This window comes from Amphiura filiformis, chromosome 4, assembly GCF_039555335.1.
Source record: "Amphiura filiformis chromosome 4, Afil_fr2py, whole genome shotgun sequence".
Classification (NCBI taxonomy): domain Eukaryota; kingdom Metazoa; phylum Echinodermata; class Ophiuroidea; order Amphilepidida; family Amphiuridae; genus Amphiura; species Amphiura filiformis.
Genome location: NC_092631.1, coordinates 83,407,197 through 83,424,692, shown reverse-complemented (window position 1 = coordinate 83,424,692; position 17,496 = coordinate 83,407,197). Strand labels below are relative to the sequence as shown.

The following is a 17,496-nucleotide window of genomic DNA, read 5'->3' as shown; positions in this document are numbered from 1 at the left end:
ATTACACTTAACAGGGAATGTTACCTTAAATGTTTGGATGGACCAAAATTTAATGCTGCAGAAGTGGCCTGTTTTACATTATACCTGCATGATGCTTAACTCTTGTCCCCCTTTTTCAGTGCATTGATATTTGATGTAATTTATAGGACCATAGAATTGATATGGTGTAATTAAATGTACTTAAATTGTTTAAGTTCTTGCCTATTCATAGGGGTTTCTCACAGTTGATTATATTGTGTGCAGGTTTCCTACTTACAGGGTGTATCAAAATGATTGGTACCCATCAGCTTTATGTCTAATGAAATTTCAGCTTCTTCAAAATTTGACATTAGATCATCTTGAAATGACTACTATTTATTATAGTTTTATGATCTTTTGTAACATAAATCTACGAATAAGATGGACAATATACTGCATTTTGGTGGTGCAGTCTTATCCATTTTCACTGAATATTGATGGTACCAGTCATTTTGATACACCCTGTATTTGTGCCATAGGGCTTCAAACGTATGGGACAAACATGCAAGTACTGACAAAATGAAATGTTTAAAATGTTGATCAACTGTGAGCCAAGCTTAGCAGCAAGTATTACACGCTGTGTATGATATGAAATGTGTTTCTTTAAATAAATATGTCAAATACCTTGGCTTTCTTTTGTAAAGAAACTTGGTGAGATGCTTTGTCTGGAAGTTATTTTGTGTATGGGGCTGAATTTCATGATAAATTACATAGTTAAAAAACATCAATATATACAGTAAGCCAAAGATGCCAGTTATGTTCACCCCTGTATATCCTAAATAAAGACAAATATGTCAAAATTAAAACAAGCAGTCAATATCTGTACTCTTTAGCTCTGATTTAAAAGACCTTATTTGTTGAAATTGGTAAAAAATGTAAAATTATAGAAATGGTGATCTAAAAACCTAATGAAGAAAAAAAATCAAAAGTTTCACTTTTGAAATTGATATCTTCCTTGGGTTTTGGGATCGCCATGTCTTTATTTCTTGAACAATTTCAACGAATGAGGTCTTAAATTTGAGCTAAATTATGCAGCTATTGGCTTCTGGCTCCAATTATGACATATCTATCTTCTGTCTAGAAATTATCTTTGTTTAGGATATACAGGAGGTGAACACAACTGGTACCTTAATTTTTTGGCTTACTGTATATAGTGTGGGTACCCTAAGTGGGCGTTTGACAGGCTCAATAAACCCATACAAACCAAGGGCGTAGCCAGCTTTCTTGGTCAGGGGGGGCAAAATAAAATTTTTGGGGCACAGACGAAAAAAAATTGCAGTTGCATCATACAATACATAGAGGCTATATGTCTTCGAAGCTTCCCGAAAAGGGCCTTATTGGGATGATGTGCGCGCGTAGCGCGAAAAAAATGGTATTTTACGCTATTTTCGCCCATTATCCGGCTTAAAAAGGGCTTTATTGTTACAATGTGCGCGCATAGCGCGGAAAAATTAGGTATTTTACACTATTTTGGCCCTGAATTTTGCTAGAAAAGGGGCTCCTTGCCCTTTTTCTTTTCCTTTGCCCTCCTGATTTCCTCTTTCATTTTTTGTCAGAGGGGCACTTTTTCTTTCATTTTTTTTGGGGGGGCACTCTGCCCCCCCCCCCGCTGGCTACACTACTGATACAAACCTCCAAAGCGCAGTACAAACACCAACAAAAGATAAGTTGTTATCCGTTATGTCAAATGCATGTTCAGACCAATAGGGCCCTAGTCTTTGTTAAAGACGACTCGCCATCCTTGCCGAGCGGGAGCGGCGACCAACGAAGCGACTGAGCGCGAGCCGGTTACCGGCGAGTTTGTAAACTCATGGAAAGGGCATTTTTCTCGGTATCAAAAATTATTTTACACCATCTCCCGACACACTCTGGTTTATTATTATGCAGATCCGTTTCAGACCAGACTTGTGGGATTGAACTCTAAAAACGTGTTGTCCTTCATTTAACTCCTTCAACGAGCCCGGGGGGAGGGCACTTCAAGAAATGGATATAGGTGTAGGGCAGGCACGTTCGCACTAAGGGGCATTCGGTGTGAGAAAAATATAAAAAATATGGGGTCATTGGGTGAGAGCATGATTTTTGGCATTCGGTGAGAGCAAAATATACAAAATATGGGGTCATTGGGTGAGAACATGACCTGTTTTTAAAATGGAATCTTTGGGTGAGAGCCAAAACAGTGCCACAGAAACCTCGAAAATCGAATTTCTAGTTCTAAATGGCTTCAAATTTCTTTGTCTTCGGGTGACAAAGCATGTGTTCGTAAAAAAATATGGGGTCTTCGGTCAACGAGTTGAAATTCACGCTTTAGAGTGGTTTTCACTGAGTGATTTCAAGTTAAAACACATTTCACTCTTTTTTTGAGTGGTTTTATCAGTCTTTTCTGGGTTTCTTTTAGTGGCTCCCCAGGCTCCCGCGATCCCGGTCCGGCTGACTCAGGCTCACACGTAAGTTCCGGCTGCTGAACACAATTGAGTCATGATTTCCGACCTTTTGGGAGAGGTAGAGATTTCTAACCAAAAAACAAGCCCAAGGCTCGAACGCATGCTCGTACGACATGCATACGACAGCACAAACGCTTTTAAACCGCTCGACCATATCACTCTCTGCATAACGCCGAAACCGTGCCAGTCATCCTCTGCTGGCTTAGTGCACGGTGCTGCTGCGATAAAAGAGGGAACTCCATTAATTTATTTTGCATATTTGTGGATTTCAAAATGTCAGCGCCCTGTGTCGAAATTTTTTCCAGGAAGTTGATCTGCTAAAAATCGATTCTACAGCTACATCAGATATCATTTGTGCAAAATGGGAAGTGGATCAAGCAGTAATACAAGTAGTAGTAGTGAGAGTGACGACGAAAGCAGTGATTATGATAATTTGGTGAGTTTTAAGGCTTTTTTTTTTCATTTATCTAGACTTAAAGGGGCATTTCGTGATCCACAGCCTCATCCCCCCACTTTTCTCCAAAAAAGTTGAGATTTTTATATCACTGGAAACCTGTGGCTACATAATGTTTATGTACAAAATATTTCTTGCAGATTAATTCGTTTTGCAAAGATATCGTGAAATTTGAATTTCGTTCTGGTGCACCAGCAGAACGAAATTACAACGCATTGTCTATGGAGCAGTGTAATACACATAATCATGCATTACTCGCAAACGCAAAAAACGGAATCAACTGAAATTTTGGGAATAGGCTTTTTTCGTGAATATGTACTGAAAAATGTCATAAAAAGAGGATGCTAGGATCACGAAATACTCCTTTAAGACTAGTCACTAGTACAACAAAACTACATTTTGTAATCATGCTACATGTAAAATTCACCTGTATTTACCCGTTCACAAACACTTGTTGGGGGGGGGGGCTGATGCAAACAGATTTCATCACGAAAATTTTTCGGGCCCCCCCCCTTTTCAGACCTCAAAAATTTCAGGCCCCCCTTTTTGACATGAAAATTATGGGCCAACCCAGTTCCAATAATCGAAACTCCCGGCTCCGACCTTCAACATGGCTTTCGCCGTAATCGTTCGTGCGAGTCCCAGCTGATACTTACGACCTACGACTTTGTGAAGACTTTGGACAAGAAAGGACAGACGGACGTTGTGATCATGGATTTCAGCAAAGCTTTTGATGTGGTGCCACACAAAAGACTTATGCTGAAACTTGACCATTACGGAATACGAGGACCGACTTACGACTGGATTTCTAACTTCCTGATGCTCCGGAAGCAGAGGGTAGTTATAGGAGGTGAATGCTCGGACTGGACCAGTGTCAAATCCGGCGTTCCGCAAGGCACTGTGCTTGGTCCGTTGCTATTTTTACTGTACATCAACGACCTACCTGACAATCTCACCTCCAATGTACGGTTATTCGCAGCCGACTGCGTGATCTACAGAACCATTTCTGGTGACAAAGACGCAGACCTCTTACAGACTGACCTTGACCGACTAGTTGAGTGGGAGCACACATGGCAAATGAAGTTTAATTGTGAAAAATGTTTTACCTTGAAAATAACACATTCACATACCCCGAGAACTCATACATATTTACTGGATGGAGCCACCCTCCAGGAAACAGACTCGCACTCATATTTGGGTGTCGAAATTGCCAATAACATGAAATGGAACAAACACATTGACCACATGACAGCAAAGGGGAACAGATCATTGGGCTTTATAAAAAGAAATTTACACGGGTGCACTGAAGACATTAAAGATCTGGCTTATCGTTCACTTGTCCGTCCAACACTTGAGTATTGTGCAGCAGTATGGGATCCACACACAGCAGACCAAATCTACCAGATAGAAGCCGTACAAAGGACGAAAGCAGCCCGCTTTGTCAGAGAGATTACGATAGGCACAGCAGTGTATCTGCCATGATTACTGAACTTAAACTGGAGAACACTAGCGGAGAGAAGAAAGATCGCTCGCCTGTCTGTCTTCCAAAAGGCCTACGAGGGTTACTTATCCATACCAGTTCGAACGCTGCTGCACCCGGTCAAGCGCGCCACCAGGAGGTCACATACCAAGTCATTTATCGAACTATACTCCTCAAAAGACTGTTTTAAATACTCATTCATACCTAGGACTCTCATAGACTGGAATAATTTACCACAACAAATCATCAGCACAGAAGATCCAAAAGCATTTAAACAACAGCTACAGAACCACTTCCAGTAGCAAGCATCAAATCAAGCACTAGCGCACACACAATATCCGACTCGCTTTTCTCCACCTGGAGTGTTGAGCCGTAATCTAAAGAAGAAGAAGTTCCAACAGGTGCTGTGTATGTGTTTGTAGGTGTTTAATGTGCTTTCACATACACACTTAGCCGTCGGTTCGAAGAAATCGTTGCTCCAAAAATGATTGCAAATTACACATTTGTAATCATTTTTCACCACAAAATATGATATGAAAACACAGGTGAGCAATGTATGAATATGGAGAGGTGAAATAGGTTATTAATTATTGTCAATATTAATATTTTGCGACATTTATAATGAAAATAATTAACACTCCAGCCACCCTATGGCACCTTCTACAACTTGTAGTTACTACAACTGGGGCCAACCCAAAAAGCATATAAACTCAATTCTTCTTCTTCTTCCTTATACATGTAAGTGCCTCCCTCATATGTATGAGTATTGTCGCACTGCGTACAGACAAGCTGTACTTATTTTTTACTCTGGAGCATAGAGTAGATGAGTGTATTTTGAAGTAGGCCTACAGTCAACATGACGGGATGATCCCTGCTCTTTCGAATAGCCTGTGGCGTTCTTTAACGTGCACACTACATTAATGTGAGAAAATATGCATGTACAGGACCGACAGCTTAAAGTGCCCTCCGAAGCACTAAGCAAGTAGAGTGAAGTGTCTTGCTCAAGGACACAAAGAGCCGGACCTGGGATTCGAACCTTTGACCCTTGGGGTCACAGTCCTATGCCTTAACCGCTGGGCCACGCTCTCCCAGGAAAATTTGTTGTCATTTTTTCAGGCCCCCCCCCCCCTTAGAACGGTAAAACATTTTCAGGGTTTGTGAACAGTCCCTTTAGGCTTAGCCCTAGAACTCTGACCATATAGTAGGTATCCCAGGCAAACCTTAGTTAACACATTTGCTAGTCAGCGAAATTCGCCGAGACCGGGGCCCAAACACAATGCATGTAGAAATTTGATTTTTTTTCGAGAATAGGTCGGTGAAGGAAACCTACATAAATATGTTTTCTATACTTCACCTGACCCAAATATATGATTTTTATGGTGATAATCAAGTCGCACATGGAATTTTAGAGGATTTTGATAGCAGTTCCATTAAAAAAAGCTGCTATCGCCATGAGACTAAGATCTAGAAACACCCTTAAATGCCATTTTCGGGAATTTTGCTAGCAGAATCTTTTTGATGAAAGTCAATCTTTGACAAGATGTAACTTTGTTACGGAAAGTGCAATGACAAAAATGTTTTCAGTTTTGGCTTTCTTTACTCAAGGGCTTTAATTTGATATGTAAAATGATGCAGTTTGATGGCAAATTTGAATTCACCTAGCATACCTACATATAGTATCCGTTTTTCTACTAGGGCAGGCACTTACATTGAAAAATTTGTTGAGCATGCTCACGGTGTTATCACTTTTAAAAGCCATTATTGTAACGTTTCTGTAAAATTAGATTAAGTGTTTATTTTCCATAAAATGTTAGCTTTTATTTTACTGTCAGATATGTCCCCTTTTAATTTTGAGCCGAACAAGTGAGGCAAAATATAGAAAATTGGAATTTACGACTAGCGCCAATGCATATTACTCCCGCGGTTGTAAAATGCGATTTTGACAAAAACTACAGCACCTAAAGTCTTGATTTTTGCAGAATCGTGTAAAAACCAGAATTTAAAATTTTTTTGAGGGCATTCTCCTCAGCAAATGTTATAACCGAATGTTGTTAATGTTATAATATGGCTTTAATTTTACTAACTATGTGTCAGTTGTAGTAACTACAAATTTCGAACGTTTGAGGACTTGTTCTCAAGGTTTAGCCTGTGCCATAGTGTTAATTGTTTTCATTATAAATGTCGCAAAATATTAATGACAATAATTAACAACCTGTTTGACCTCTCCATATATTCACACATTGCTCACCTGCGTTTTCATATCATATTTTGTGGTGAAAAATGATTACAAATGTGTAATTTGCAATCGTTTTTGGAGCAACGATTTCTTTGTACCGACAGCTCATGGGCTAAGCATTTATATGTGAATGCACATTAAACACCGACCGGGAGTTTCAATTATTGCAACTGACTATGTGTGTACATTCTTCGTTCCCAATTTCGTGAAAAAAGGGGCTATTTTTAAACTACACCAGACACAAAAAGAAACTCGTCAGTTATATTTATCCTTGCTGTTCAATAACTTCATAATTTTGGATTATTCTGAAATATACATTTTGTTAATTGGACCTTTCTTTCTCATTTGACACCCTGTTCATGAACATTGAGCGAGAATTGACCAAGATATGCGCCTCCAAACTCTCATACCCCAAAATGAAAAGTTGCAATTTTAACGATTCAATTGTGCCTGTTACACTGTGTGCGTTATTGATTGACCCGTGGTGCTTGTGTGCAATACAACGATGCGTTCCCATTGAAAACCGTTGAAAATGCAACTTTTCTTTTTGGGGTTTGAGGCTTTGGAGGAGCATATCTTGGTCAATTCCTGTTCGTTTTTCACGAACAGGGTGTCAAATGAGAAAGCAAAGTCCAATTAACAAAATGTATATTTCAGAATAATCCAAAATTATCAGGTTGTTGAACAGCAAGGATGAATATAACTGACGAGTTTCTTTTTGTGCCTGGTGTATGTTCGCGCACATAAAATGTTTGTGACATTTAAAAAATAGGGTTGTTTTTGACGACGGTGTACTCGAAATTAAAAAATAGGATTTATTTTTGTGAAGATGTAAAACAAATGAAATCAGTGATCAGAAAGGTGACTGCAAGTAAAGAAGACATTTACCTTGCATTACAGATCTATAAATGTACACCACTAGAGCATGGAAAGTCACCGGCAGAACCTTTGTTCAATAGGTGCATTAGATCTAACCTGCCAATAGCCAAAGTCCTATTAGGCACACTAAGAAAGTCTTCAAATTCAACGAAGAAGATGAAAAATGAGTTGAAATGAAGACAGAAAGCAAACTGTGATAAGAAAACTGCTTTCTTAGCTCCACTGAGAGTGGGAGATGCCCGGGGAGATGCTGTAAGAGTACAGAATATGGACAAGCCTACTAACTACTAACAATCCACTTTGGTCACACATGTTAAGGACAATCAAAGACTCAAAAAATGACTCAAAATATAGATGTAAATAGTGCAGTGAAGCTTTATTCATCACTATGTATTTTACACTGCACAGGATTTGAAATGCATATTTGTGAAGCGTTTTATGGAAACAGCTAAAATGCAAGTATACAGCAGAACTGAAATAACTCTGAACTTTCAAAAGCATTGTGAACTTTCAAAAGTATCAAGTTTTGCTGAACTTTATCTTTTCCGTCAAAAGGGGGAAGATGTGTTGATATGCGATTTCAGCTATGTTAACGCTAGCGTCATAATGTATGTTAGGCTGGCAACACCGTGTTTACATTGCTGTGATAATAATACGTGACGAGAGTCAATACCGATAGTTTTGGTTAGGTTATTAAAAAGTGGTTATAAATCCCTTATAAACCCCTTTCTCAAGCCCAAGGAAATAACACACTGCGCAAAATAGGGGGGTATTTTTGACTTTGGGAACGATCATGTGTTATGCCTTTAAATAGGAAGTGACAACACCGGGAGCATGCTTGAACAATCCAGTACAAAAGTTGAAAGCATTTCAATGCTTGATCGAACCAATACAAATGACATACAAATGTGTGTCAGGTAGCTAATAAACATGATAAAACCCACTGGAGAACACACAATCGCCGGTCATTTCTAAAGATGCATTTATACTCAATCGCTTTTGCAGAAAACTGAATGGCATGCATGATCTGTGTACTAAATCACCGTCATATTTACATGCTGATTGCTGAGCATGCCCATGATTTGCTGTTTTTCACAAGCGACACATTGTCGTAGGCCTATTTGACACCCTCTGTCGGTCAACGTTCTCTAAAATTACACACATAACTTCTGAAGTTGTAAACGACAATGAATCAGTCTGATGATGTGTAAACATGAGTATAAACACAGCTTACACAATGACTAATACATGGGCAGTGGCACAAAAGGCTGTGTTCATGTACCATTACTCAGCCAAACATGGCAGAGTAGGGCCCGGATGGAAGGAAAGAGATACGAAAAGGAAAGGGATACGAAAAGCGAACGTCTACCTGTATTCACTAGTCCTAGAACTCAGTAGTTGTAGTAACTACAAATTTCGAACATTTGAGGAGGACTTGTTCTCAAGTTGTAGATACTCCAGTAGTGTGTCTCCAACTTCCAAGGTTTTATTTTGGCAAATTTGCATTAGAATATCTAGTAAAATACTCACTTAGAAACCTGTGTCACTGATGAATGCTGGATGGTTCGCACCCTTTCAAATTCACACCCTTTCAAATTCACACCCATGCAATTTCGCAAAATGCGCGTAAATACACCATCCTTTGATCCATGTCAAAACATTGTGAATACAATAAATAGTTCTGAAGCTATAGGCATATCTACAAATGTATTAACAGCTGTGTTACTTTTTGTGCAGACTTAATTACATTAAGCAAATACACAAACAGGGAGAAAGTTAAAGTAACACATTGGTTGCAATTTTAATTGCAACCAATGTGTTACTTTAACTTTAAATGTCTTAAAAGACATTTATATTTTCCTTCCAGTCTTAATACAAACAAGTTTTGTTTTTATTTTCTTTCCATGCAGCGTGATGAAGCAAAAGACTCCAATGAATCACCACCAGGTTAGTGATCAGTAACAATAAATGTGTGTGGGTATGTGGTGTGTGCTTTTGTAAACCACAGCAAACAAAGACTCACACATGAGAAATCTCTGAGCAACTGCAAGCACAGGAACCATGGATGTTTCTGTCACAAGATCAACAACAGCAACAAAAAAACGCTACCACACAGTATAAACAGTTAAACACAGTAAGGTGAAAAACTGAATGTGTGTGTCCGTAGGACGGGCGCAGGTACATAGTATAAACTTTGCATGGTGGATCGAGTTTTTGTTTTGGTGGTTCCAAATAGGGTGTGTGTGACTGTGTATTGTTGGTTTATGACAAATATTTTGAGGACCTAGGGTACCCAGAGTCCATGACCCATACCCACTGGTGCTGTCTAAGGACCATACCTGTGTCCTCAGAAGTAAGCTACGTGTATAGCGTAACATTGTGCAAGAGAGATAGATCTAAGTACGATATTGCACACATGCACACAATGCTGTTCAATTATTCCAAGGACATTGGGCTATTCCAGTTGAAATCCACACTACCCCTGTGGAAGATTTTGGAAATATCTTTCACAAGGGGAGTATGTTTTTCAAATGTAATTGGTCAGAGATAATCATTTTGAAACCCATACTCCCCCTCAGGGACTTAAGCAGGATTTGAAAGTTAGGGTGTGTAAATTCAAAAAACTGGGTGTGTCGATTTAAGATTTGTGTACAAAGTATAGGCCATGTGGACAAAAACTGGGTGTGTATACAAATTTAGGTGTGTAAAACACTCCCTACACAGCTAGGTGCCTAAGCCCTTGCTCCCCCTGTATTATGGCTTTACCTATATCTTCCACAACTGGAGTAAGTATTTCAAATGGGAGTTACCCAATTGTGTATTCTATTCAAAATTCATACTCCCTCTGTGGCAGACTCCACGGGGGGGGGGGGATTTTAAATGGAATACCCCATTGTCTTGGGCATTCCTAGGATAACACATCACCTTTCAGAGTGAGGATACAAGTTTGATGTCCATTGGAAGGTGATGATACAAATGTGTGTATGTGTGCAGACTTTTAGACAATTTAGTGGCAGAGCAGAGGACTTTAAATTATAAAGATCATTTTGTGTCCTTGAGCAGGCACTTGACCTTGACAAAGGCACTGTACATTTGCGCCGATAGTGAGTCGCGCTCAGCAGCATATCAAGTTTTTTAGTGTGAGAGGGCAAAGTCAAAATTTTTGTCCCTGTTTGTCAACTTTTTGTCCCATTTTTATTAGTCATTTTAATGACGCTTTACTCTTTGCCATCCCCATTTTCATCCCTGGAAATTTCTTTGGGGTAGATTGCCCCCTGGCTATGCCACTGGTGGTGCTATGTGAGAATATTTTCATGAGTCTGACAACATACAAACAGTAACATTTTCAGTTGTCACTTCAAGCTAGTTGTCACTGCGCAGTGTAGATGACTGAAGGATTTAATCTAGAGTCTGGCCTAATCGCTACTGTACTGATGAAAGCGGGATGGTGACTCTGATTCTGAAAAGTGTGACCACCCAGTTTACCTTTACCTTGTCTTCCCTTTAGATTTGGGGTCATATATGTAAGGTCATTTGTTTATTTTCTTAATCTCAGAAGCAGAGAGTGAAGTGATAGACCTAGACCTGAACCACTTGTTTGACCATGGGATGCTACGGGATGCTGCAGCCAAAATCAAGTAAGTAGAGAGGGTTGGAACTTGGTAGCTATCATACACAAATGTAGGAGGTTGCAAAGCTGTAGTGCTTAATGTGACTAATATCCATTACGAGTTTGCTCAAAATGGTGGTTTGAACAACTGAAAGTTAACATTACTGCTTTAGATGTTCACTTGTCCCCATTAGACATGTCCTTGAGCAAAGAAATCATAGAAGAGTATTAACATTTTACAAAATTGGAGGTGCTAGCTTATGAAGTGATTTATAAAAAGATTTCTGTACACACTACATGTATCTGAGATGTAAAGTTACCAAGTAGAAAGTAAGTTATGGTAATTGCAATTGAATCCTATCGGATCCTATTGAGCTTTACCTCTTTACCATATAACACATTAAAAAAATATCACAGATGGTGCAAACTGTTCTTTTTGCTGAATTCCATTGGGAAGGTGAACAATTTGCTTCATATTTTGAGGGAATTTAACCAAGTACCATCTATAGATTAATAAATTCATGTATCCACTTTCTTTATGGTGCATTTAGATTTGGGTAAATGAATCATGGGAGTACTTCATGTGGATGAGCTGTTTAAGCAATCCAGGGTTTGATCAGTTCCAATGATATAAGCATATTTTTACATGGTAAAAATTGCTATACAAGCTGAAAAAATTGGTAGCATTTTGCTCTGCTACACCAAGTAAATCGAACGCTGAAGCCATCCAGTGTACAGGGAGCCATACTTGTAGCTCATAGTCAGTTGTGAAGAGAATAGTCTGTTAAACCCTGACTGTCCCTGACTGTTAGGATATTTGCAATCTAAATACTGACATGATGTACACTATAATGTTGTCACCCTGTAGGACTTGAACCAATTCTAATACTTGGTAATAGATTTTATACTTATTAGATCAATTTTCTATGATAAATACATTATTTTGTCTTGTTTGTGTAGAGATGATATCCCAGAGACAGTAGTACAACAACATCATGGACATTTATTAAGGTGGCTAGAGGAAAGAATTCAACGACATGAGGTGAGAACAGGGTCAAGGGTCAAAAGGTCAAATGTGCACAATCTATGATTAATGTCTTCTTGCATAAAAGATATGTATGAGGAATCATTTGTGTTGGTGCGTATGTTTGTGTCTCAATTCCTAATGTAGAACAGTATATTGTATATGTTGTATAAAAGAATTATTGACCCTCTTTATTCAGGAAATGACCCATTCTATTCCCCTCAGTGACTCTGGAGAGCAGAGGTGACCAGATCTGATCAAATCAGGCTAAAGTTGGCAATAATGAAACTGAGATACAGGCAAAAAGTGAGGAGAAAAACAATAAAAAACATAAGAAAATGGACATAAAAGGTTCATAACTTTGCAGCCAAGTATTCAAGGGACCGTATTATTAAACATCAGTAGGTGTATGTACTGAGCAAGTCGGTAATGGTAGTAACTCATTTTTCAACATTCCCGACTTTGGCCTGAGTGGACCAGATCAGGTCACATTATGCAGGTCTACTATTATCCCTTGATATTCGGTCTCCAGCAGTCAATAGTTGTGTGTAATATATAATACAAGTATACTGCCAATGTGCAAGTGGGTTAAATTGAAATATTGCAGTGGTAAGAATGTAAACTTTGTAAAATCAATGGGATATACAACTGGTACCGGTATAACATACATGTAAACAATTTGTTTATTTTATCAGGCTACTATATCACTGTCTCAATTCTGTGATGTGTTGATGAACAGATCAGTAGGTAGAGATGAATGTATGCAGGTAAGAGTATGTGTGACACATGCAACGGGCTATTCCAGTTGAAATCCATACACCTCATATGGAAGATATGACCATAATCTTCCACACAGGAAGTGCAAATTTCAAATGGGGTTACCTGAACGGGCAACAACATTTGAAATCTACACCCCCTGTGTGGGAGATTAAGGTCATGTCTTCCATATTAGGTATATATGGATTTCAACTGGAATCCCCCAATCTTCCTAAAATGCAGTCCCAAAGAAGATATCCATAATACCCCACTATGCAATGCTGTTGCACCAGGTGTGCCACCGGATTCTGCCAACAGTAGTAGTTTGTAGTTTGTTAGCATGGTTAGTGTGGAACAGATATGGGCATCTGTGAACATATATGTTCAAAGCCTAAGAGCTCCACTATTGTAGACAAAATTAGATAAAGAAATTTATAATCAAAATGGGAACAGTGACATGTTTCACTAAAATAGTAATAATATTTATTTGAATTACCAAAATACAAATAATTCAAGCAGGCAAATGGTAATTCAGGAAAGAAAAATAGACTTGTATGTCCAAGAACAGAGTGCTTTCCTTCTGCTTGGAAGACAAGGGTGTAACATAATTGACTCTTCCTGTATAAATTGCACTTGAAAAAATTTGCACAAATATTACTAAATTGGTCCTAATCAAGGTACATTTTGGCCGTGCATGGTTTCATAATGACTATTTTTCTTGAAATGGGCAAGAAACATGCAAAAATATTGACTCTTTCAATGCATATTTTATTTATTTATGATTTAAATCATTTTTTTTCCCACATTTTTGGTGCCCCATAGCCTCTCGCCCTAGGCGACTGTCTAGATTGCCTAATGGTTGAGCCTGCCCTGCCTGTACCTTGACCTCCCCTATAATGACTATCTAGTTCCAATAATGGTTGGGCAGGTCCTACCTGTACCCTGACATCCCCCTAGGCGACTGTCTAGTTTGCCTAATGGTTGGGCCTGTCCTGCCTGTACCTTGACCTCCCCTATAGTGACTATCTAGTTCCAATAATGGTTGGGCAGGTCCTATCTGTACCATGACCTCCCCCTAGGCGACTGTCTAGTTTGCCTAATGGTTGGGCCTGTCCTGCCTGTACTTTGACCCTGCATTTTATAAAACATTGTTGTTTGGTTCTTCTCAGGCCTTTGATCAATTTGATGTTGATGGTGAGGGTCAGGCTGATGTGGAATCCATGCTAGATGCCCTCAAGTCATCTAATGGCGCAAATCTTAAAGGCGAATTATCACATGTGATCAGATCTCTACAGGCATGCAGTCTTACACCAGGTATGTACAACAAGTGACAAATCCAGTCAGTTTTTACCTATAATAAATAATATTTTGTACATCACATCAGAGGACTTCATCAGATCCACTTTCTCAGAAAACTGTTTCTGGTTGTGTGTAGACTCTTTTCCAATCTTCAAGTCTCTTTAGATTGAATCCTATTGTATTATTGCGTGTGTTTCAGGCTTATTGGATGTGTACTCTATAGAGCAAGTGAGAGTCCCACAGCATGGCAAAAGAATAAGGAAGGTAAGAGTTTGTTTCAAAATTGGGTGCTGCATAGCAGGGTATTTGGGAGAATTTTATTTTCTCACGTTCTAAAAGCAAATTTAAAAGCCCAGAAAATAGAGTTGATATTTTCCCCTGGTGAAGTGTTTGGAGTTTATTTTGGATGTCATTTTATAGAGATTTTCTGTGAACAATCTCTACAGTCCATTTTTTTCAGCAAGGCAGTAGTGTCTGTGTGTAATACATGTGATCAAAAGCAGTGTATCTGTAGGTCGTAGTCACTTTGCATCGCATTGTGCACTACAGATGCACCACCTTTGATCGTATGTGTATCAAACACTGATGCTACTGTCTGGAGAAATGAAAATGGAGCATTTTTCTCAGAAAATTTTGAAATGACCTTCCAAAATGAACTCCAGCCACTTCACAGAGGCAAATATTAAATGTATGATGGTAAGCAATGATTTATCAGGTTTGTTTTGTTCAATATATCAGAGGCAAAATATTTTTGCGAATTTTTTACCAAATAATATATAAAAATTATGTATGAAAACAAAACAACAAAAAATGTGACCCTATTTTGTGGGATTTTTGAGTCAGTCGAAAAGTTGTGTCCTAGCAGGACATCGGTCAAATAAAATAGATTTTTACAAAAATTGTATCTGTAAGGGTTGATTTTTATTGATTTTTTTTTTTTTGAATGTTTTTCCTCAATCTTTTAATTTTGGGGTTTTTTTGCATGAAAATAATAGTTTTACTGGATTTTTTAAAATAAAAAATAAACAAAATGGGGTACAATTACTCCAAAAACAAAATGTGCATGCAACAAACTTGGCTTTTATAGTCCAATGGAGGGTGCTGACAGGGTGTACATCCATGACAACAAATTCAGGAATATGGTACTATTTACATTGTTTTTTCTCTTTCAGTACTTGCTAAGAAATCGTGCCCCCAGCACATCTCTGCCATTTGTAACTCTGGATGGGTTTAACAACAGCACTGGAATGCGTCTCACAGTACTCAAACATCACTTTGAAATCAAACAGAAACAATCAGGTAGGGACAACAATAGACTATTGCATTTGAAATCCATACACCCCCTATGGAAGACATGACATTAGTCTCCTGCACAGGGTGTGTAGATTTCAAATGGAATCATCCATTCAGGTAACCCGATTTGAAATCTATACTGCCTGTGTGTAAGATTAAGGTCATGTCTTCCATAGGTTGTGTATGGATCACAACTGGAATAGCTCAGTAAAGTGAACAGAGTGAATGAGAGAGTCTGACATTGTCTGATTGGATAACTGTTCAAATTCAAGAACTAGCCATTTTTCCACTGAAAATACAAACTGTTAATGACAATGCTTATCAGTTTTGTAGTCGGTCCAATTGAAACAGATCGCAACATGTTAGGCATTCTTAATGTTAAGTACATGTTGTTTTATTGAGATGTACGATTTAGGAGTGGGATACATTGTGTCCAGACTTTGTACACCATTTGGTCATGAGCATTGTGGCCTAGTGGTAAAGGTCTTTGATTGTGGTGCAAGAGGTTCATGGTTCTAGTCCCAGTGGGGGAAAAATAACCCACTATCTCTATTATAACTCCATTTGAATTGTGAGGCAGATGCAGTGGATATCAAAGTCCTCACAGTCAGTTCTGATCAGGATAACACCTGGCTGTTTGTACAACCTGTCCCAAGGACCCTAATAGAAATAAGTTTCACGTAGTAGGCCTTCTTGGGTTTACCTAGTCCATAGAGGTCTATCAACCCAAAAAAGTCATGTGATTGTATACATTTTGTCCTGGACCCTGTGCAAGTTCCTGAAATAAAGACAATCTGTATTCCATGCAGCTTCACATAGTTTGGCTGATTTATTAATAAGCAATAAACATGTGCCTGTTTCATTTTCTGAGAAGCAGATTATTTATTTAGCAGCAGATGCTAGAAGCATAATTTTAGTTTTATTAGTAGCTCACCAGCGGGAGGTGGTGTTTTTTTTTCACTGCCGGCCCTACCTCGAGGGAGCCTTGATTACAAGAGGGCCGAAACTCCCCAAGATAGGTGACAATCAACTGATGATCCCGCTGGTGAAAGCATAAGACAATTTCCATCTGTGGTCTTTTTGTATATTTAACCTAAAAGATCAATTGCATCGTAATCTCATGTGTTTGATTCAATAACTCAAGTAAACTCCTTCTGTAAGTCTCAAATATCATTCATTTTTGACTTCTTTGTGCATACACAATTTCTTGTCACTATGGACAAACTGTGGATGTTATAAACAGGCAATACAGGGTGTCCCAGAAAAAATTACCGGGTGAATGAACTTGGACGTAAGTCGAGAAATAGACATCAGAATCCAAAAATCTAAACATCAGCGGATAGCCCATCTTATTCTGCATCTTATACGCCAATTTTACTGGAATCGGTTGACTAATTGCGAAGAAATGAGCGATTACGCAAGGCATGCGTCAATTCACTTCATTCCAAGTTTGAAAGAAAGATCATTCACAACATAATGCGCACTAGTGATTTAAACTGTCAATGTGCTTCATATTTTGTTCTGTGAAAACCTTTTTGTTCTTTTTAAACAATCTGTTTCTTGCAAAACATTTAATTAGGTTTTTTCAAATTTGAAAACCTGCACGATATTGAAAATTAAAGCTTGCATGTAAGATAATGCTCTGTACTTGTAAAAATATTTTTTGGTTAATGTTGATATACGACGTAATTGTTACATAAAGAATTATTGCATAAAGAATTCCAGCTGGCTTAAAAAAATTCTCACACACATTAATGTTTTTGGAATATTTCCAAGAAATTGTAATGCAAAGTTTAAATCTTTTAAAATGTCAACATTAATATTGCATGGTATCAAAAATCACACGTAAAGCTGTAAGCACATGATCATTGTTATTCTTGGGTCAAATGTTCTTTGGAAAGTTAAAATATAACATATTTGCAGAACTTAAAGAATTGAAGTTGGAAAGCTTCCAATTGCAGAAACCAAAGTTTTCTCGGACAAACTGTTATTCATCTTCAGTGAAA

At 38.4% G+C, this 17,496-nt stretch overlaps 1 protein-coding gene across 1 annotated transcript in view; it reads left to right on the top strand.

Annotated features, from left to right (window-relative positions):
* Positions 1-2,734: 2,734 nt before the first annotated feature.
* LOC140149594 (zinc finger ZZ-type and EF-hand domain-containing protein 1-like) overlaps positions 2,735-17,496 on the top strand; it is an 81,753-nt gene continuing 66,991 nt past the window's right edge. Inside the window, exons 1-8 of the mRNA XM_072171671.1 lie at positions 2,735-2,895; positions 9,419-9,455; positions 11,065-11,146; positions 12,079-12,160; positions 12,838-12,909; positions 14,068-14,212; positions 14,397-14,461; positions 15,370-15,496. Of these exons, the coding sequence (XP_072027772.1) occupies positions 2,821-2,895; positions 9,419-9,455; positions 11,065-11,146; positions 12,079-12,160; positions 12,838-12,909; positions 14,068-14,212; positions 14,397-14,461; positions 15,370-15,496 (685 nt within the window). The 5' untranslated portion in view covers positions 2,735-2,820. The remainder of the gene's footprint in view (positions 2,896-9,418; positions 9,456-11,064; positions 11,147-12,078; positions 12,161-12,837; positions 12,910-14,067; positions 14,213-14,396; positions 14,462-15,369; positions 15,497-17,496) is intronic.